We start from the raw sequence: 21,937 nt of genomic DNA, 5'->3' as shown, positions 1-21,937 counted from the left end.
TCCAATATTGCACGAGTAAAAGTGTGATAACTAGTTTATCGTCAACTTGAAAAATATTAACAAACTTTTCCCTCTCCATTTTTGGACCTACCCCGGTGGAGTTCCTATAAATTAACCTCTGTCCGTCCGTTCGTTATCAGCTTTTCTCGAGATTGGCTCATTCTGATTTTTTGCACAAAGATGTGTAACTATAAACCCTCGAATGTGACGGAGCCCGATTATCAAAAACGGCTAAAAAACGGGTTTTTTGGACTTTGTGAAAAATTGGATCATTAATTTTTTCTGATTTTTTGAATGAAAGTACGGTACCGTCATATGTAAAAGATGGCTCAAGCAGATTTTTGCAAAAAAATTTTGTTGGCTCAAAAAACGCATGTTTATCTACCTATAAGAATTACTATTAATAAGTATACGCCAATGTTCTTAGTCAAATTACTCAATTTTTTTATGAGATAGATGGTTTTTTTCATGAGGGCTTACATTTGAAGAATATGTGTGATTTGGTTTGTTTTGGAAATTTTGGCTGCTTGGCGTGGCCAAATTCGATATTCTTTTATAGGAGCACAATATCAATTATTAGGTTTTCTCAAGATTGGCTCTTTCATTCTTTATGATTTTTTGCACAAAGATACATAACTATAAACCCTCGAATGTGACGGAGCCCGATTTTCGAAAGAAAAATGTTTTTGAGCAAATTTGGGCCAAAAAACGGCTAAAAAACGGGTTTTTTGGACTTTGTGAAATATTGGATCATTGTTTGTTGTTGTTCTGATTTTTTTGCATGAAAGTAGGTAAAAGATGGCTCAAGCAGATTTTCGTAAAATTAAAAAACGAATTTTCAGCTCAAAAAACGCATCTTTATCTATAAGAATCACTATTAATCAATGTTCTTAGCCAAATTACTCAATTTTTTGATGAGATAGATGTTTTTTTTGCTCACGAAGTCTTGAATATGAAAGAATATTTCAAGAGCATGAAATTTTGGTCTCTAAACGAAACAAACGACTAATTTTAATATATCGTCACTATTTGTGTTCTGAATCATTGTTTAATGGTCACGCTCACGTAGATATCAATTATAAATGTATTACATGAATAACCAGGTAGGTCCATAAAAGTATATCACTTGTATATATTTTTCTTTGTTTCTTTTTTTCACTTCCTATATTTTGGTGAAATCAACATCGTAACATTCGATAATGATTCGGATGGGCATTAAAATAATCAGATGCTCATATTTTTCATGTTGACGATTTATCCAAGAGACAGCCACTGAGCCCCACTGAGTTGACCGGATAGCCGTGTGTGTTCATACTAGACCGGAAAAAAGTCGCAGGATCTCCGAAGAAAAAGGGTAATCACAGAGTATCGAGAGTAGATAATAAGATTTTCTCCCTTGTGTCAATTTCAAATAAATTGGAGTGTAATTGGTATTTAGCGATTAAAACAGATTATAAAAAAGTTCAGCGAATTTTCGTTTCTGTATGTGAGAAATCAAAGAAAGATTTTGAACAAAAAATGGACAAACTGACATTAAAAAATAATTTGGAAAATGATAGAATTTTTGTGGATTACTTCAACCGATTTTTATGCTCAGAGGTAAAAGTTCTTTTCACTAATCAATGCAAATACCCCGTTGGCTCTTTATTCACAGGCTTTTATTGGCGTTATTATTTTCTCAGTGTCAGATTAAAGGGCTGGCATTAATCTTTAAACTGAAATCTATACTGGTTTTACTCGATTAGATGGATCAACGTTACCTCGTTTTGCACTTCCATTTTTCTAGGGAAAAAAATACCAGGACTTCGGTTAGATGAAAATGAACCTCGGAACTCGGAAAGTTAAGCAGTTTTTGAAAGTAAACAAAAAATTTTCAGTACCTTTAGAAGAAAACCCTTTCCAATCGCATGCTGGTTATCCATTCCAGTTTGGGTGAAAATAACAGGGTAAAATCAGGACTGAGACTCGATGGGGATTAAGCGATTAATATTCCCATGTTTTTATTTTTATGGCTTGAGATTTCAATTCCATTGTTTTCAAGTCAAAAGATTTGGTAAGAATGGAGGACTGAGGGTTTGCTGTTTTGATTATTTTCAGTGGGGACAAAAGTTGGAGCATAACTTTCCACTGTGGACGATATTTTGGCAAATTCATATCGATGGCCAATTTATTCCAGCGGGAAGGGTCCCCACAAGGTCTGCGTGAGAAGGGGTGTAGTTATGAGAATGGGGTGTAGTTATGAGAATGGGGTGTAAACGTTTTTTTATAAGAACATCCAAAAGTCTTCGGATGTTCTTAACTTTTTCAGTTTCAAGCCTAAAAATGTTCTTAACATGTTCTTATTTTTCACCATTTTGTGACCATTTTTACACATTTTCCTAAGAAATCGGGTGTTTTCGAGTCCGCGAAGTTAAAATGTTCTTAACTTGTTTTTGGCATTTGCCGTTGAAGCCTTATGTTCTTATAAAACATGTATTCAAATCGTCAGTATAAGGATAATTCAGCAGAAATGTTTCAAAGTAAGAAACACAAAAGCGAGCACGTCTAAGAATTTAAATCAACCACTCTTGATTTTTTAGGGCTTCAACCAGCATGTATGTTGGTCAATCAACTCTTTCAAATTATTCACCTCACGACAAATCAGCACCTCAAAATCCTCAAGAAGCTCTAACACCTCAAAATCCTCACAAAGCTCTGGAGAAAGAGTACTCACTGCATCAAGAGGTTCCAGTAGAAGAGAAAGAAGAAACCAGCAGCAACAAATCTTTTCCTGGATCCACGAAAACCGTCTACCGTATTTCCTCAACAGTCATTATTTTCGATTGTACAAATTCTTTAATCATCTTCGACCGAAACTTTCTCAAAATTCGTGTAAAAGAAATTCACCAGTGGAAAAAAATCTAAATCATCCGAAACGGTATCACTCTTCGACAACAACACGAACCTCGTTCCCACAAATTGAAACTTCGATCAATCGAGCACAAAGTCTTCCATTGATTACAAAAAACAACAAACTTCACGGCGAAAACGTAGTAGAGAGATCACGTGACAGCAATGATGGAAGAACGAGCAGTGTTTTAGAATTTTATAATGATGATGAAAAACAAGATAAAAGTGAAGCAAATGAAGAAGATTCGCAAATAATTCATTTTGACGAAGTGAGTTTTCTGAATTATCATCATGTTAGTCTAGGCTGAAAAATCGGTTCTCCATCTAGACGGCTGGACGTAAGCAAAGGCAGTTTTTTGTACCATGAAAGAAATGTTATCTAGTTTCCATTTTTAGATGAATCAAAGCTGCTAAAGTGCTAGAAATTCTATGGTACAGTACAACCTGAGAGCAGAGAATTTAACTTTGTATTTTAATGACCAGCCAGGTCATTCATTTAAGGGCTATGCATGTTAGCCTCCGCTGATGCAAGTTACCCGATCTCACGGTATAGTATGAAGCAAACGTTTTTTATCTTTTTAGGAAAAGAGACGAGTGGAATTTTTGGATTTTTTGAGATCAGTTGAAACATCCGAACATCTACTGGAGTTATGGTTTTTGGTGGAAGAATATTTTGATCAAGATATTTCCCCAACATCAAAAATCAAACGCAATCAAATTGTTAAGTATGGATTTGAAGTCTTCTACCTGTGTAGCAATAACCGGTTTTCAAGTAGAACTTTTCAGATACCAGCAGTACTACTATCATCCTGAGATCATAAGGTCCGAAAGCATATGTTAAGACTCAGAATTTAACCTATATTTTCTAAAACTACTTTAAAGCCCTCAAAATTCACTTGCGGTTTTAATCAAAATCTTGAGGGAATTCCTCTTTTATTCAAAATTTTATGGCCATCATTTTGGGTATCTGTTTTTTACCGTGCGGCAGATACAAACGAGATAATGATTTTATTTTTACCAACGTAAACCTGCATATTAAAATCTAAAAGAGCCTAAAATCTACTATTTTTTATTGATGTCAGATCTTGGGCTCGGAGGGTTGAAAGTACATTACCTCTCTCTCTAATTTGATCTTCATAAGTTTTCTTCGAATAAGAAAAAAAAGTTCAGTACCTGCGAGAACGCAAGGTTCTCCCGTAATGTGCGAGTACCATCAACGATACAGCACGGCTCTGATGTGTCGCGAGCACTGAGTACAATTTCTGGAAAGCGCTGTGATTTCCCTATCTAGGGGTAGGAGACTATCCCGGGATAGGGCCCGGTCCGATGATATCGGAGGGTCAGCTTCTCTTCTCTTATCTCTTCTCTTTTAAACTAACTTCCGGCTGAGGAGACCAAAATTTTCGTTAAATAGACGATATCGGCTTTTCGAATTCTCCCCGAATGATTACCCATGATGCATTGCGCAAAAAATTCACGGAAAGTCAATATCGTCCGTGAATTTTTTTGCGCAATGCATCATGGGTAATCATTCGGGGAGAATTCGGAAAGCCGATATCGTCTTTTACAGCAAGATTCGAATTACAGAAGTTCGAATTAGGGAGAGTTGACTGCAACACACCATCTTAACTTATTGTATCATAACGTGATAGAAGTTCAGAATAGACCTTATCGGAGTTTTAAATTTTTCTAAAAAAGCGATGCATTGTGGGATTGTTTCGAGTGTATTACAGTAGAAATCTCTCGAGGAATTTCTAAGAGATTTCTATTGTAATACACTCGAAACAATCCCACAATGCATCGCTTTTTTAGACAAATCAAAAACTCCGATAAGATCTATTAAAAAGGATCTTTTCGTTTTCGTTTTCTTTAGATACATGCAAGAACACTTTGCTTCCTATCTCACAGAAGATGCAAAAGTATATTCTTTTGATTCTTGATTTTTTTTTTGCCAAGGCTGGTCCATAAAACAGTTTCCATGTTTTCATCTTTGATTTGATCTTATGTTTAGCAATCACAGCCTAGGTTTTGTTTTTTGAGCTATGGCGTCCGTCGCATAAGAGGTCTAATCTGAGTTAACAAGAGTTAGCTAACTTTTTATTGTAAACCTAACATATATGATTACAGCTTCAAATGTTTTAATACACCTATAAACATTTAAACCTTATCGGCGCAGTCAGCTTTTGAGGAGACTGGTAACGACGACAGTATCAAAAACACAAGTGCGGGAGTGTTTTTTGGAAAGATATAAGATATCTTTGTATCGAAGCGATAAAGTAACAACAATATAGTCAAGCTATTCGAATGCTAAATAGTTTGCACTCCACCGAATAGACTTGGAATAGTTTTGGCGGAAATTTACATAGTTTGATTTAGTTGTAGCTTAAAAATGCCGTGCGCCGAGTAAAAATCTTCCTTGAAATTTAACTACTCAAAAGCTGACCGCACCACTAAGGGTTGATAGATGTGTTCAGCAGTATTTCATTCTTTCAGATCTTTCTAAATTTGACAAGCAAAGAAAATACAGAAGCCTTTGGAGAATATTTCGCTCAAACACAACACGATATCATGGAAAGAATACAAAACTATTGGCTCAAAAGATTCACTTTACATTTGCAAGTCACTAAACGGTTTGTGTAAACAAAATACCTATCCTTCCAGGCTTACCTAATACCGAGCTCTTTTTATACCAACCAGTCTCTTTAACGAACAGGAGATATTCTTTAGGTTTTCGTTTTATGATGTGATGATAAACCATTCGGGGGAGGGCACTTGAGGTGACCGACCTGCGGCTCTTAAAGGGTAAGTTTCTTGGGCTTCACAAAGTTGCACTGTAAGAGTGGAAGTGAGCAAGGATGAGAAAAAGCAAACTCTAAGGGTGTAAGATGTGAACAAAACGAAGTTATTTGAACAAAACTTTGTTGGAAAATCTGAAAATTTTGTCTGGAAAATCATTTTTTGCCTTACAATGGACAAAAAGTTTCAGAAAATTGCGCTGTAAGGGTTCGATTTGAAAAGCCTAAATTTGGGCCGCACAAACGGTCGTCTTTCAAACGAAGCCCTCCGGTTAAACTATCTGCAGGTTTTAAATTCTTTGACTATTTGTTATAGTTATAAATCGAAGATGATGATGATTAGAATCGCTTTATTGATAGCAACCCAGCTGACACACATCGTTTGTTTCAACGTTTATCTAACGTTCACAACATGGGCAAAGGTAGTCTAAATAGATTACGACGCCCCTCAAAACAACATCACAAATGACTAACGTTCACAACATCCATATAACGCTAGATGAATGTTGAAACAACGTTGTGTGCCAGCTGGGAATAAAAATAGATTTACATGGGAAATAACTTTCAACAGCCTTTGTTTGTCCCCATTTCAGACCTTTTTCTACGCCAAAGAGAAAACAATTAGATCATAAATGGTTCTTCGCGGAATTCAATCTGGTTCAATCGTTATCAGTTCTCCCTGAAGAAGAACGCAACGACGTTATCAAACACAACTTTGAAATTGAAGATATACCGAATGAAAGATTGGAAATCGAACAACAAAGTCCCGCTTCATCTCAAAGGTTTCTTTATCTCATTTCTCTATCTCGCTTTTTTCATCCATCCGCAGACACGTGTTTCGTCATTCCCAGGACTCATCAGTGCGGCTCGGTTGAGCGAGCATAGACTGCTGTTGTCACCAATGTGCTCAAAACACTAAGTGTTGAGCTTCGCATAATCGCTTGCGGTGAACGGAGAAGCGTAGCTTTCTCCTCAACAGAGTCTATAGAGTGCTCAAAGAATTGAGTAACGTAATACATCTATCTCGTTCTATATAGTAACCCAGCTGACATACAAGGTTGTTTTAGCGAAACAGCAAACTCTTTTCAGGAAAAAAAAACGTTTGCAAACTTTCTTCGGCTTTGGGTTTATTACTAGTTCGTGATTTATCCTAGACTATAGCATAGTCTAGGTTGTTCACCCCAAAGCAACACGTTGAAACTCAAGGGACATGTTATGATACATTCTTTTTGCTCAGAATTTCCCTTCGTGCTCTTTCTTCCGATGGTATTGGTCATTTATGTTGAATTTGGATCTATTTGCACTAAGTATTAATAATAGACGATATCGGCTTTCCGAATTCTCCCCGAATGATTACCCATGATGCAAATTCACGGACGATATCGACTTTCCGTGAATTTTTTTGCGCAATGCATCATGGGTAATCATTCGGGGAGAATTCGGAAAGCCGATATCATCTATTCGCTATTTGTTTCTTTTTTAGGATTTCGTTGAAGAAGGCATTAGAATGCGAAAAAGATTGCGGCTTCCCCTTCAAATCATGGATAGGAAAGTAAGAATATTTTAGTGGAATGGAGCAAGGTTTTATCCAGTAGGCGAGGTTAGAAACGATTTTTCTACTAATTATTTTTCGAACGGGCACTAAACACAGGTATTCTTTTGTATAACGAAAATACCTTATCGGGGAAAAAATGTCGGGGGAAAGTGACGAAAATTTTGATGGGGTGACGGGTGACGAAATTTTCCCCCGACGAATTTTTTCCCCGATATTTTATCACCGATATTTTATCACCGATATTTTATCACCCGACCAAGACATTTAACCGATTTTTTAAATCCCAATCAAAATTAAAATCTAAATTATTTACACCTTTATTAACCAAAATTAGTGCTTTAAACGTCGAATTACAAGATCTTTTCATTTGGACAATTTAGTTGGGTTAAAGTGGCTAAATTGTAAATTTCGTCAGGGAAAAGTGATGAATTTGAAATTTTGGTCGTGGGAAAGTGACGAAAATGCCTCTAGGTGACGAAATTTTCCCCACCGAAAAAAAACTCCTACTAAATATAAAACTCTGACACTTTTTTCCCCGATAAGGTATATTGTTTCAATATGTTCTCCAATTACATTTTTTTGAATTCAAGGTTTCGTCCATCTGAATGCTGGAGTGTTGAATTCATTTTGGCCTTGAAAGAACTCGTCCAAAATACAGAGCTTTTCAAAGATCGACTATTGAAGCTTTGTGACACCTGGAAATTCTATCAGAAGTATTGTCATCAAAACTCAGGTGAATAATGATTTGACTTCATATATTTCAATCCTTTCAAACCTTTAAGTCCTACGGTCATTTTTTCTAAGTTTTTTAAAGAAAATTGCTAGTTAAAACTTTAAAGGCTTATATCTCCAGATCTAGAAGGAGTTAGAAGCTCGTTTATAGCCCGCTGCGCGGACCTGCCTGAATGATAGAAAGGTGCCCAGTGGTAAAACTTCAAATTAATTCGCTGGAAGACAGAATCAAGTAAATCAGGACAAAATTTGGAGGTTCTTGGCCAAAAATGGTCAAAAAACAGTAAAAATCTTAAAAAAGTGGATTTTTGTCAAATTTTTGCCTTCTTTTTGACTTTTTAGCTTAAAATGTCGCTGAAAAAACTCACTTTTGATTTTTTTTTGCTTGACCATGGAGCCCAATCCAATTCCTACGAGTTTGACCAAAAATGACGATTGCTAACTCAAACTGGGCAGTACAGGAGGGCTTCGCCCTCATACATAGCCCATGTCTGATATATACGACATTGGCACTTAAAAGGTTAAACAAGCAACATATCTTTTATACCGTAATTTAGTATTTGATCTAAAAACAGATAATACTTTACAAATTAACTTCTCTGGTTGCATTATAATTAAATAGGGTTCTTTTAGACAAAAGTGCCACAGAGTCCCGATAGTACCCCCGTACTAGGGTTGCGAGCTGACGGGTATGTGCCGCCTGACTTCCGACCTTCGGACCCTCAGCGGGACTAAAAAGTAGGGGTAAAAACGAATTTTTTTTTGAATTTTACGATCCTTATTGGGACTTATTTAACCACAAACTTCGATCTTTCTAAGGGCAAAAAGTGAAAGTTTTATTCTTTCCCGACCACTAGTCGGACTGAAATTTTATTTCAAACCCTTACAGGGACTGCCTTGTTCAAAAAAGGCATCCTTAGGGGCATATACCCTTATATTACCCTTCACTTGCCTAGATGCTCCCCCGGCATGAAATAATGATGCATTTACTAGAAAAGATTGTTTTGAGACACAATCAAAGAGAGTTGTACAGACAGGGTTGTAGAATTTACGTAATTTATAAGTTGTATAAAGAATCCATAAATGGACAGGGTTGTAAAGTTTTCTTAAATTTTTGAAATTTTCAGGCTTAAATATTCTTATTGTAATACGAATATTTCTTTTATTTGAGGTTTGCATATTTTTCGAGCCTAAAAATCTTTACATGTTCTGGTCTAGAAATTTCATCGCTGGAAACCTCGAGAATCTACCGTAAATTGAAGAAAACGGAGATTATATCAACAGAGTTTCTATTGGAAACATTTAATGGTTTGCAGGTAAACTAAAAACATTATAGAAATTGACGTTTAAATTCTATAATAAAATTAATATAGACCATTTTACCATTCACAGTTGAAAAGAATCATGGATAATCAGGACCATCGCACTCTGATAAAGACTTTCTGTTGGTCTAAAATTTTGGTGCAATCAGTCATTATTACCCATAATCCATATAGCAACCGCAAAATCTGTTGTTTTTTTCTTCAGGAACAAGCACTTAGTAGGTTAGAAAATACTTGGCAAGAATTTCAACAACAAGACATTTTTGTGATCAGGTAAATTTTCAATAAATAAAACACTGTTCCAGGACTCCGAGGACACCCGCACGTGCTCCTGGAAGGACGAAACGTATGTTTGCAGATAAATAAATGCCATTTTGATTTCTATCTTCAATACTTGATAATTGGCCAAGCATCGGGCGTTTTATTAAGCACATAGTCCTGCAGGCCCAAAGTAGCAGCGCTTTGTCAATTAGATGGATAGATAGAGTCGATTTTTTACGTGGATGGCCCAATATTCTTTCCACATTGGGAATGTAGAAGTAACTTATAAGAAACTTTTTTTATAACAATATCGATCTTCCCAGTTAGGGTCAGGGTTGGAGCCCGAAACAAAAGCATAATTAGCATAATTATGCTCTTAATGATGTAATCTTTACTGTACGAGATTTTACATTGACCGCTCTCGTAATGTAGGACTTTTAGACAGTATTTCGATTGTTTTTACGGGGTCCACGGTCAGCCGGCTCGGCTATCTATGAACTGAACGGAACATTGGAAGTAGCGGGGATACTAATTGAACTAAATAATTTAACGAACCCCTGGTTTGAGACATTGACGCCCTAGACCACTTGGCCATCACTCCTTAAATTATTTAGTTAAATTATTTCAATTTGATTTTGGTGCTTTCTGGTACAAAGTGTACACATTCGACTATTGCTATGTCGCTGGGCCTTTATGCTTTTTGTTCTCTCTTTCACACAAAACTCTGTTATGACGTTGTTTTTTGTAAAAACATCCAAATTTTTTGAAGCCTTCGAATGTTCTTAACTTTTTAAGTTTTAAGTTTAAAATTTTCTTAACATGATGTTCTTATTTTCTCAATTTTGTGAATATTTTTGCCCATTTTCCAAAGAAATATGGCCATTTTAGAGTCAGCAAAACCTTAAAATGGTCATAACTTGTTCTTAGCATTTCGGCCACCAAAGCCTTATGTTTTTATATAGTTTGTTCTTATAAAAAACGTGTAATGACTCCAACTGTTCTGGCAGATTGGAGAGCGCGCCAAAAGTCATTCTGAACGAGGGACCACTTGAAGATGAAACAGTCAACGAAGAAGAAGAAATATTTTCAAAACAAAACAAAAGAACTTCATCTAGCAAAAGACAAGTTGGAAATAGATGGGTTCCAAGGTATACCTTAAATTTAGCCTGGATTAACAAATTTTTTCATCAAAGATTTCATTATGATTGACAAATGTTGATTTTGGTGAAAATGTTCTGCTTTACTAAATCAGCGCTCGAAAGCTCATTTGATATTCATTCTAAATCGGGACGAAAAAAGATGCAGTGTGCCAACCTGGGCATGTTCTTTTACGGGATTCTAGGGCAATTGCCCTCCCCGGTAAAAATGCCCCCCCCCCCTGGGGAAAATTGTCCGGGAAAAATTGTCCTCTCACCCTCTTACGGAGCTATTTAGAAAAAAGAATTAACAAAGAATCATTTTCATCAGAATAATTTCCTTCTCTTTTAGACTTCCTGGTTCGAGTAAATCAGAGCGTCGAACACGTTTAATGACTGCAATTACAATGGCCGAACGTTGTTCAGCCATTAGGAACCACGGTATCTTGACGTCACATTCACGTCGTTATATGCACGCGGAAAAGATGACGCTCGCTCAACAGAAGAGGAGGCCTGGGACGAAAGATGAAGAAGAGAGTGAGGAAGATTACGAAGAAATGGTGGATTCTTCTGAAAGTGAAAATGAAGAAGAAGATTTCCTAGATCACATTGATGACAAAGAGTGAGTTACAGTCCCTGGGGGTGTTGGCACTCGATTTAAAAACGACCGTGCGTGCGGCCCAAAATTAGGCCTTTGTTTTTTAGGCCTTTTTTAGGTCTCTCGATCCTTACAGTGTGCTTTGGGAAGCTTGGAAAAGGGGCTTCTTGAGGGCCACAGGTATTGCAGGTCGTTTACCTTGAGTGCCTCCTGGGTTACAATGAAATAAATAGAATCACAAAGTGTCAAGAAAATTCAAAATAAAGAACTAACTTACAATTGCTACACGGTATTTTATGCAGGCACAATCTTCACGCAATGCAGTGTGTTGTAGATTTTATTTCAAAGAATGAGTTACATTTTATAATGATAATCAAGCTATTAATATCCCTTTGAAATCGCCCAATTTAATTCCCAGAAGGTTGACCAAGTAGGGCACAAGTAGCGTCCCAGCTGGCACACAACGTTGTTTCAACGTTTATCTAACGTTCACGACGTCCATATAACGTTAAACGAACGTTGAAACAACGTTGTGGGCCAGCTGGGGTATCACTACAGTGGAACATCTTTAACTCGAACACGAGCGGGGAATGCAAATTTGTTCGAGTTAAGGAAAATTTGAGATATGGAGTAAGGTTTTTAAGGTTTATATGCCCTTTATCATTCTAGAGTGATGTCATCCTTCAAATCATTTGTACAAGAGCATGAAGGGAAAGGGTTAATGAATGAATTGTTAATGTATTTGGAAATCGAAAATTATTTTTCGCTCTTCGGTGCAAGCAAAATGGCGCAACGAGAATCTAATTCGATCGCTATCTTCAAAACATTCTTCGAAACGACATCAAGAAAGTAAGCTCTCTCTCTCTATCTTGCATCTTTGTAGGAAGTTCTGCTGTGTTTTCAAGGGGTATCATTGGGAATTTGCAATCAAGGTCATAATATCTGAGAAAAAAAGGGAATTTCCACGAAACCTTATAGCTATAAACGATTTGGAAGCGCTCTAACTTAGGTTGGAAAAATAGATTTTTAACTCTGAATTTTAAAACCAGACTTAATACTTAGGACTTTAAGATCTGAGGATCCAAAAGTCGGATCTGAAAGTTCAAGAGAAGCAGGGAGGTCATGCAGTTATTATATAAACACTATGACAATTACTACCGTGGTGGTATATAAACCAAAATTTAGGAGAACAATTACTCCACCAGTGGACTAACTGCAACATGGGTGGTGCCTAAGCCCAAAATTGTCGATTTTGGTAGGACATGGTGTACTAAGTGGGCACATTTTTCAATTTTTCACTTAAAATTTTAGGTTTTTAAAAATTCCGGAAGCAAAAAAATTCAAAAAATTTTTTTCAAAAGTCAAAAAAAAAATGACAAATTTTTTTCTTCAATCAAGGCATGAAAGATATTTTAACAAACTTGGAAAATGATTGAGATATTTAACTCTTGAACGGTCGTTAATAAGACGTACCCAGTAAAATGGTATCAAAAATGAGGAATTCAGTGAAAAAATTGCCAAATTTGGCATTTTTGGGGGTGGTATACACCAATTTTGAGGGTAAAATCAGTTAGTACACTATGGAATAACTGCAAGGGTGGTGGTGTCTGTAGAAAATGTCCAAAATTGCAGTTACTCCACATAGTGTCAATGAGTAACTGCAAGACCCCCCCCCCCCTGAGAGAAGTCCAATTACGCTCAGAATATAGCCTGGAAGTCTATAAACCCCTCCCAAATTGAAATATTCGATTACATTTAATAAACAGCCCAAAAGTGACCTTTTCGCCCGAACTTTAAATTTCTAAAAACGAGGAAATAACCAAAATCATCAATAGATTTTTACGTAGATTGTTTGACCACTAAGTAAAACTCTTACCAAGTAAAACATATTCTTCCAAAACTTTCTCTAAGGAGTCTTATTTATTTATTTTCCTTGTTTAGATCGATTGACTTACCCAAAGTGTTGGTTTCTACAGTAACCAAAGAAAGACCGACATCTTCATTGCTTCGTGAAGCTCAACAATTCGTGTTACCACAACTAACATCCTCATTTGATTCCTATATCAAAGTAAGAAAGCAATCCCGCCATCCAATGATTTTAAAGGTCCGAAGGGGCTAGATTCGAAACTCCTGAATGGGAAATGAAGTCACTTGTTTCCCATCCAGAACACCTGACATGTGTGTTTTTCAAACATAATTTCTAAATGTGGGGCAAACTTAAGGTTTCAATTTTCCTTGCTTGAGAGAGGTTTAAGATTCCTCTCTAGCCCTCCGAGGCATCAAACTCAATGATCCCATGACGCGATTTCCATCACTCTGTTGGTCTCTAATTCAATCTTTAAATGACCAAAAAAATTCTTCGAATTAAAGAAAGATTCGAATTACAGAGAGTAAATACAGACAGGAAATTAGCAGAGAAAGTAAACGACGCAAAAGTCAATTTGCTAGGTTATGAGTTATCAGTAAAAATTATTAAGTGAGTGGGTTTTGTGAGGTGATTGAATAAGTGTTTGTTGAAGTGAGTGAGCGGGTTTTTGCCGTGAGGATGGGTACTAATAGAGCAGGGCTGGTTCATTTAAGTGGAGAGATGGCCAAATTCAAAGAGTACCAATAACCTCGGGCATTTGAAGTCAATAAGTTGTAGGTTCAGTATGGAGTCGTGGTGATTTAAGCAATGGGAACAAATGTTACTGATAATTCTATACATTGGGAAAGAGCTAACAAATGAATCTCCAATCTTTCTTTACAGTATATGAATCATTTCAATCGAAGCGACAGTAAAAATGAAGCTGGTCCCAAGGAGAGTCGATCGGAACAAAAGGATGAAGTGGCAGACCAACGGTGGCAAGAAGCTCTTCTCGCAAACAAATTTGTCGCCGATTTGAAGAAAAAGACCTTTAAAGTAATAGTAGACCTTTTCATAAATTGCATCACGGGCAACTATTATCTCGTTTTCAAAGTATTGATTTGGTAATTGATCCCCAGTCGAGTCGAAAGAAATTTACTTTATTTTGTCACACCCCTGTGCCACAGACCCGCCGGGACCTCAACCCCACTAAAAAATTTCGCCAAAATTTCGTTCCCGGTGGACAAAATACCCTACAATTTCAGCCCCACTGGGAAATTGACTTTGTCACATTCGAAATTTAATGCAATAATTTGCTGTCCAAAACAATCCTCACTGGATATTTAAAGCTCGGGAACAATAGAATTTCTCCCCATTGGGATTTCGATAGAAATTTTTATCCCCACTGTTGGAAAAAGTTCCACCGGGGCTGTGAGACAGGGGTATTTTTCATTTGCTACAATATATCTTTGCAAAAAAGGGGACTCTGCCATGAGGAATACATAGAAGTTTTTTTTTCCAGGAGGGTACCACGTCCAGTACCAAACGACGAGAACACCATCAACAATTTCTTAAAACCGTCTCCAACCTCTCCTCCAAAAAGAATCAGACTTTGATCAGTAAATTCCACAGATATCTTGTGAGATGTGAAGATATGGGATTTCCAAGAGCTGGAAAAAATCTTCTTTTTTTCATTGAGGTCATCAAATATAAGGTAAATGTTTTATTATCTAGCCCATAAACTTTCGCTATATAAAGAAAATCTGTTCAACTTTTCACCGAGAATTATCGAAATATTGCTTTTCTTTATAAATTCGCTCTAAAATTTTACGGTATTTATTTTTTATCTTTCCTGTATTATCGATTATCCTGTCAGTAACTGATTTTAGCACAACCTAAGGTCCCGAATAATAGGGGGTATGAATAAAAGGGAGTCCGAAATCTTTGCAAAATATAATAAACGTGACCTGAAAATCATCATCATTTGACACGCATTTGACCTGGTTTGCAGTACTCTAAGGTCGTTCGAAATAGATTAAGCCTGATTTACACTATAACTCAAAAACAAAACAAACGGAAAATTAATAAACGGGGGGGGGGGTCCTAATAAGAACGCGGAGGTCGGAAAAATTTTCGAAAATTAATAAACGGGTGGGGACGTCTATTCGGGACCTTAGAGTAGCTGGCAAATAGCATACCACAGTGATTCTAAAAATAGGATAGTCGAGCTGGAGTTTTTACAAGATACTTCACTAATTGGTCATTTAAAGTGATAGAGATGACGCGTTCTTTAGAAAAAGTAATAAGATTCTTTTATACATCTTAACAACCAACCAAATCAAATAAGAGCTTGTAAAAGCTCCAGCTTGTCCCAAAAATAGACATCAAAATTACTGTTTGTCCCAGTTTTAATTTCATCATCCTTTGCATTAATTGCTTTTGCAATGGGATTGAATTTCAACGGTCAAATGTTAAAAGCAATAATTATGACGTTTGCATAGCGGTGTGCTATTGTAGTATAAGATCAACCCTGCGTATTATCAGCTTTTCTATGCTTACTAATAGCGCCAGATGATATTCTCCGGCGTCAATCAGTAACGTAAATAAAGCCTGGAATACAGGGGCATGAGGTTGGTATAGGATTTGTAACGTCAAGATATTTCGACAATAATTTCCTCTGGGCCATTTCATTTCAGGAAACCATTGAACGTAGATGAAAATATTCTGGCTAAATTCTTCCAGTTTTAATATGCCTTTCCCCTTTTGTCTTTCAGGAAGTGTTTCTTTACATGGATGAGGTAAGGACAAACCTATACACTCCCTTCTCACTGATCCGGTGGGCCCCTCAAATTGGCCAAATATTGTACCCAGTGGAGAATTATAGCCAAATTTTTAGACCAGGTTGGACCCCCCCCCCCAACTGGAAAAGGTGGCCAAAATATTGTCTCCCGTGGTTTATTATACTCTTTAATTTCTGTCCACGCTGAAAGTAATCAAATAAACAAATCCTCACTGCAAAATATTGTGCAATTTGTCCATTCCCACTGAATTTTTTTTCAAAACTTTCAAAATAAGTGAAATTCAAATTCAGCGCATTGGCTTAAAAAATCCTATCGGGGATCAGTGAAAAGGTGTGTACCTATGCTTTTAAATACAAAAACCAAGAAAAGCAGATCTTATGTCTTTGTTTTACAAAAACATTGGTTCTGGCGCTTTTAAGGGCTCCAACCATAGTCGAAAAATTGATTTAAGTATTTGATTGAACATACAAGTTATGTTTTGGTTTTAGGTTCAACACTTTCAACAAAGAATTGCCTTAATAAATTGCTTTTTAATCAAATCCCTTAAGAGTAATTAAGAATTTAATCGCACGATGGGTTATTTTTTCTTATTTGGCACGCCCTCAAAGAGAGCAATTAATCGTTAATTGCATCCTGTAGAGAGCAATTAATAGTTAATCACACTCTTCAATGCCGCGCCAATGTTTACAAAATTGATTTTAATGTTTTTTCTTGCATTTTTTTGCATCGAACGTTTTAATTGCATTCGAAATTTATTTTGTGAGAAACAAAATCAATAAACAACAAAAAAAGAAAGACACAGAGAGAAGAGAAAAATATAAAACTCTCAGTGTAATTTCTGTAATTTACTTTCCTAACTGGGAAAAAGTAGTGAAAGTCATTGTGCGATTAGCTCGTAATCACATAATTTCGAATTTTCCTCGTCCTTTCGGACTCGGAAAATTAATAACAAAAAAATCACTCGTGCAATTATTCTCGAATTGCACTCGTTATCATGTGATTACATATACTAATCGTCAGCCGTGCAAAATTACTCGAATCTGATTGGTTTAGAGGAGTGCAATTAATCGTTAATTGCACTATTACCACTTTTTGCACTCTTCGGCGGGGGGACACTTTTGTCCCCTTATTCTTTTCTCTCCAGAGACTTTTTTTTACTATATAATAAAAACAAAGACATTTTTTTTCTTCAATATAAAAAAGAACAAAGAAATTTTACGTTACGATAGCTTCTTTTAATTGAAAAGAAAGAAAAATTACACTGCAATGTTTTCTTTTTAAACAAAAGAAAAAAAGGAGGTTTTCGAATGTTTACAAAAATATAAAAGTTAGAAAAAGATTCTTTTTCAAAACCACTATGATTTACTAATGATTATTTACTGACGATTACCTCGGAATCGTATGTTTTGTCGTGCAATTAACGATTAATCACTCGTAACAAAGGAGAAAATACCGTAATTTGCACTCGTCCTTCGGACTCGTGCAAATTACTATTTTCTCCTTTGTTACTCGTGATTAATCGTTAATTGCACTCCAAACCATACGATTACTAGTACTAATTGCAAAAATGACGTTATGAACTTTAAAAAGACGTTAATAATATTAAAAAGTACTAAGTTTTAATGGGTAATTAACCTTTTTGTTTCGAAATTTTTTCAAACTGTCCGAAAAAATTGAACTTTTAAACTTTTTAAATTTTTCGGAAACATTTTCTAAATTAATGCATCAAAAGTTATGAATGTTTTTCTATGAAAAATTGGGATGGAAAACTGGTCAAAAAGCACTATTTTCAAGATTTTGAAGCAAATAAGCTTTGAAAAAAATTTTCCGAAAAAAAATTTTAGTTCGATACACGTTTTTTTTTTTATTAGAACCTAGTTTATAAGAACATATAGGCTGAAATTCGTCGAAAAATTAAGAACATCTTAAGAACATCCCCAGCCTCAGTTTGGAAAAAAATGACGAGAAACTACAATTTTTCCCTCTTTTTAAGCAGTTTTAACCGAATTTAGGGGTGGATCTTCAAAAGTCGAGAGTCGAATATTGTCCAAATTTTGCCAAATTTAAGTGCTCTTTATTTTGTATCATATTGTCGATTTAGAGTAGTCTGAAAAATTAAGAACGCATTTAAGAACATTTTAGGCTGAAAATTGCTAAAAAAAATAAGCACATCCAGGCTCAGCCAAATTTTAGGTGTTCTAATAAAAAAAAAAACGTGTAAAAGATACACCATCTACCGCAAAAAAATTTCCAAATTGTTTTTTCTTCGCCGAAACTAAGCTCTTCAAAGTTGAACTACTCTTCTTCGCGAAAGTCTTTTTCATCAAATTTTTTCATTGTGATTCTTAAATTTTAAGACTCGCGGATAATTGGCCTAACAGAAAATGTATAACATGCCACAGTTTTGTGTGCTACATCAAGTAGAACTTTATCTTTTGTAGTGGCAAATATTGAAAATTCACTATGGTCAGAGCCTTTAAGTCTGTTTTTATCGAGATTTGCGTAGTTTTTTGAAAAAAAGGGCCTTCTAATGAAAAAAACACATTCCGTAATCAGAATCTTTCGAAACTTTCCGTTCTCCCAGCTATACCCCAGTCCTCTTGTTTATTAGATCTTTATGAATATTCAAAACTCCCATTTTCTTTTAGGAATCATCAAGTCGCAAAGCGGAGGTGATCGTGGATGTTTTCCTGGATTCTGTTTCTCCTCCTTGGTTACAGGTTTGTTCCTGTCCCTTTTCACCATTCTCTCTTTCTTGGGCGTTAAGTTGCCCCGCTCCCCTCTTATTCGCAAGAATATGAATTTCCTTTTGGTTTCAAAAAATTATTTTAAATTGTTATATGTTTCACCCGAGTCAATCATTCTTCACCGAAACATAGTATCAATTCTCAAACCTCCAACATTACACCATTACACTTAGCCCTTGATATTGTCTCTTTAATTGTTGAGCATCAAGCAGAGAGGCAGCAAGTACCATTTTGGGAAATCTTGGAAATCCGCTGGGATTCGAACCCTCAACCTTGCCTCGCTTAACGCGTATCTTCTATTTCATCGAACGTTAAAGGACCGTTGTTTTGATACTAAGTGGTATCTGTGATAAATAAATCAAGTGTTGTATTTTTGAAGGTTGATGTTTCCCCAGAAGTTGCTTCTCGTATATCTCAAAAAGTTCAACACACATTCCGAAGGTTCATCGACATTCATTTGTTCGACGAAGCCAGTAACATGATACTGAAAGAACTTCTCCCTTTCTGGACCCTCTTCATCAAAACACATCTCAAAAACAAAGAAAAGTCAGGTATCTTGTATAAATAATCACCTCTGATATGATATACATGTTTTTTTTATAAGCAAGTGTGTGCCCCTTGGTCAGGCTCGAGTATTAAGCAAAACTCTACCGCCACTTTTTTCCCGTAAACCGCCCTGACGCCCGAATTTTTTCCCGCGTTTAACGGACGATAGCATCGTCTAGATATGACCCTCCTTCGCTTTTCGTGTAAAGACAAACAGAAAGCGTAACTCAGCCTGTTCGGTAAAGTATACCTCTCAAAAACACACGGGGTTTTCGAACGGAAATTTTATATTTTTATAATTTTACATGATACGCATCCCCGTCAAATAAGATAAAGTCGAAGGCTAGAGGGGATTTCCTTTTTAGCATTTGAAGGCACTCGTGTTTCCTACGCACTTTAAGCGGGTCCGTATGTTTTTCATAAAAAATGTGTGACTGAAAGTAATGCAGTAAAGTTCAACTTGAATGTCCTTTTATAGTCCTTTCAGTTAACAATGCCGAACAAAATTGTGTTCCCGTGCGTATTCGAGTTATGGGAGTCTCTAGGCTCTAGAGTCTCTGTATTTACTAATGTATCACGCGTGTACCACCAGACACTAGATCCATCCGTCGCATGGCGTTCTAAATCTAGATAAAACGTGGCACAAAAGTTCAAGATCAGACTCCAGTTTTCGGCTATATCTCATTTCTCACTTCCTCCCCCTAGCAGTCGCAGCGCATTGATGTGAAATATACACCGTTTTCAAACTTGTTAAATATGTAACTTGATCCACAAGCGTGGGCGGAAACCTTATCGCTTTTTCGCCCCACAGAGAAAGACTATCATATTGACGTTTTTATACATATTTAACTTTCCAGCGTGCAGCGTTGTTGAAAAGAAGAAAGTTCATTGGGAAGATCAGAGTCCGTTTCAACCAATCATCGTTAAGCATGAAGAAGCACAAGAGATGTGTGAAAATAATTTCCTCTCGTTCTCCCTTTTCAACGGATACTCATGGAAGGTATGCTACCTCTATTTATCACTCGATACCACTATCTCACAGCCCCGGTGGAACTTTTCCCACAATGGGGATAAAAAGTCCTTTGATCCCAGCTCAAAAAATCCAGTGGGGTGGTTTTGGAGTACAATGTTTCACATTTTCCAGTGAGGCTGAAGTTGTAGGACATTTTTCACTCCGGGACGAAAATTTGGCGCAATTCTTTTAGACACCTCTTTGTCACAGACCCGCTGGGCAGCCCCACTGGGAAATTCGGCCGAAATTTCGTCCCCGGTGGGAAAATACCCTGAAATTTCAATTTTTCAATTGGGATTTCGATGGGAGTTTTTATCCCCACTGAAGAAAAAAGTTCCAGGCTGTGAGACAGGAGTGTTTTTAGTTGTGCAGGAGTTTCACTGGGTCTGTGACACGGGGAATGGGTTTAAAGGAAATCGCTGCAAGTGTGGAGCAAACGCCACTTTATGCAATGAATTCCTTAGATATTACAACTCTCTAAATTTCTCTTTCCTTTTAGGATGGTACCGCAAGGCGGCGAAAAAACCCCTCGATTCTATTGAATAAGCTACCCCTCATGGAAAATTGATAATAACATGGACGTCAACAAACAAACGTTACTCTTGCAATTTGTGTTGACATTCAAGATTATGAATTTACTGAACAAGAGATTGCCAAAGACAACAACATGAAGCAACTGTACTTTAAAAAAGTAAACAAAGTGTTGGCAAACTTCCATGTCATGTGTCCCAAAGTCTATTGTAATACTAAACTTATGTATTATAATCTTTATTCTACTAAAAGATTGACAAAGTGTAAAATCTTATTCAACATTTTTTTTGTTACCTCAATAATGGGTGTGGTCAAGATTTATCCCGTTAAATTGGTACTGCACTTTGATTGAGCGAAAACTGCCAAAACTACACAAAAAAGGTTTAGCCCATACCCTCTTATATCAACTATCCCAAGCTTTAAATTTGAAGTTCAAATCGAGTACAATGATCCCTACAAACTACAATCTTTTTTATAAGAACCAGTAATTCTATGATGAAGTTCGACTGTACTTCATTTTTTAGCACTTTAAGCCTTAAATTGTTCTTATCCTGCTCTTATTTATATAGGATGGATATAGGGTTTTATACTAAATTTTTACTAGATTGCTTGAAATCGAGTAATTCCAGGCTCAGTATTGTTCTTAAATTGTTCTTATTTTTTGGAGATTTTGAGCCTCATTGTTCTTATAAAGTTGTTCTTATAGAATAAAAAGAGTGTAATAAGAGGATATCCACTTCGATTAAAACCAAGACTATTAAAAATGAGTATTCCGGGATGGTTTTCAGTTACAATCCTGGAGAGAACTGTTTGTCCACCCCCTCCCCCAATACCAATATCAACTCCAACATTGATTTTGGGGGGAGATGGGGGACTGAAAAAGGGTCATCGGACACCAGTTTTGACAACGATTGTACCATCGTTCATGCACTAAGATTCTACTGACTTTTCCAGGATTCTTGCACTATTTTTCCCAGGATAACCGGTGATTGAAAAAGGTTTTTTTCTAAAGTTACGAAAGATCATATGCTTACTTACAAAACTACCTAATCTCATTTTCAGCTATTGTACCCAGATTTCTGGTCTTTTTCTGTTAGAAAGATGGCACTGGAAAAGCTACGATGGTAGTTTTTCATTTGTCAATATTTAAGTTATCTCTCTTGACC

The 21,937-nt window shown here is 36.3% G+C and overlaps 1 protein-coding gene across 1 annotated transcript; it reads left to right on the top strand.

Moving 5' to 3' along the window:
* The first annotated feature begins 1,449 nt into the window (after positions 1 to 1,449).
* LOC136816685 (putative leucine-rich repeat-containing protein DDB_G0290503) lies at positions 1,450 to 21,050 on the top strand. Its single transcript, XM_067073010.1, has 21 exons — positions 1,450 to 1,599; positions 2,580 to 3,158; positions 3,472 to 3,614; positions 4,763 to 4,808; positions 5,383 to 5,519; positions 6,278 to 6,466; positions 7,168 to 7,236; positions 7,830 to 7,972; positions 9,190 to 9,287; positions 9,499 to 9,566; positions 10,562 to 10,702; positions 11,043 to 11,312; positions 11,958 to 12,137; positions 13,230 to 13,356; positions 14,038 to 14,190; positions 14,657 to 14,848; positions 15,909 to 15,932; positions 18,584 to 18,655; positions 19,062 to 19,233; positions 20,086 to 20,228; positions 20,740 to 21,050. Exons 1-21 carry the CDS (start codon positions 1,519 to 1,521, stop codon positions 20,806 to 20,808), a joined length of 3,096 nt encoding a protein of 1,031 aa, XP_066929111.1. The 5' UTR covers positions 1,450 to 1,518; the 3' UTR covers positions 20,809 to 21,050.
* Positions 21,051 to 21,937: the final 887 nt, after the last annotated feature.

Source organism: Clytia hemisphaerica, unplaced genomic scaffold, assembly GCF_902728285.1.
Source record: "Clytia hemisphaerica strain Z4C2 unplaced genomic scaffold, Clytia hemisphaerica genome assembly, whole genome shotgun sequence".
Lineage (NCBI taxonomy): Eukaryota > Metazoa > Cnidaria > Hydrozoa > Leptothecata > Clytiidae > Clytia > Clytia hemisphaerica.
This window is presented reverse-complemented; position numbering and strand designations above follow the sequence as displayed.

Excerpts from the sequence above, each read along its gene's own strand:
- LOC136816685 (XM_067073010.1), top strand. The coding sequence starts at position 1,519 with ATGGACAAACTGACATTAAAAAATAATTTGGAAAATGATAGAATTTTT. Across the intron at positions 1,600-2,579 it reads ACCGATTTTTATGCTCAGAG|GGCTTCAACCAGCATGTATG; the intron begins GTAAAAGTTCTT and ends TTGATTTTTTAG. Across the intron at positions 11,313-11,957 it reads GATCACATTGATGACAAAGA|AGTGATGTCATCCTTCAAAT; the intron begins GTGAGTTACAGT and ends TTATCATTCTAG.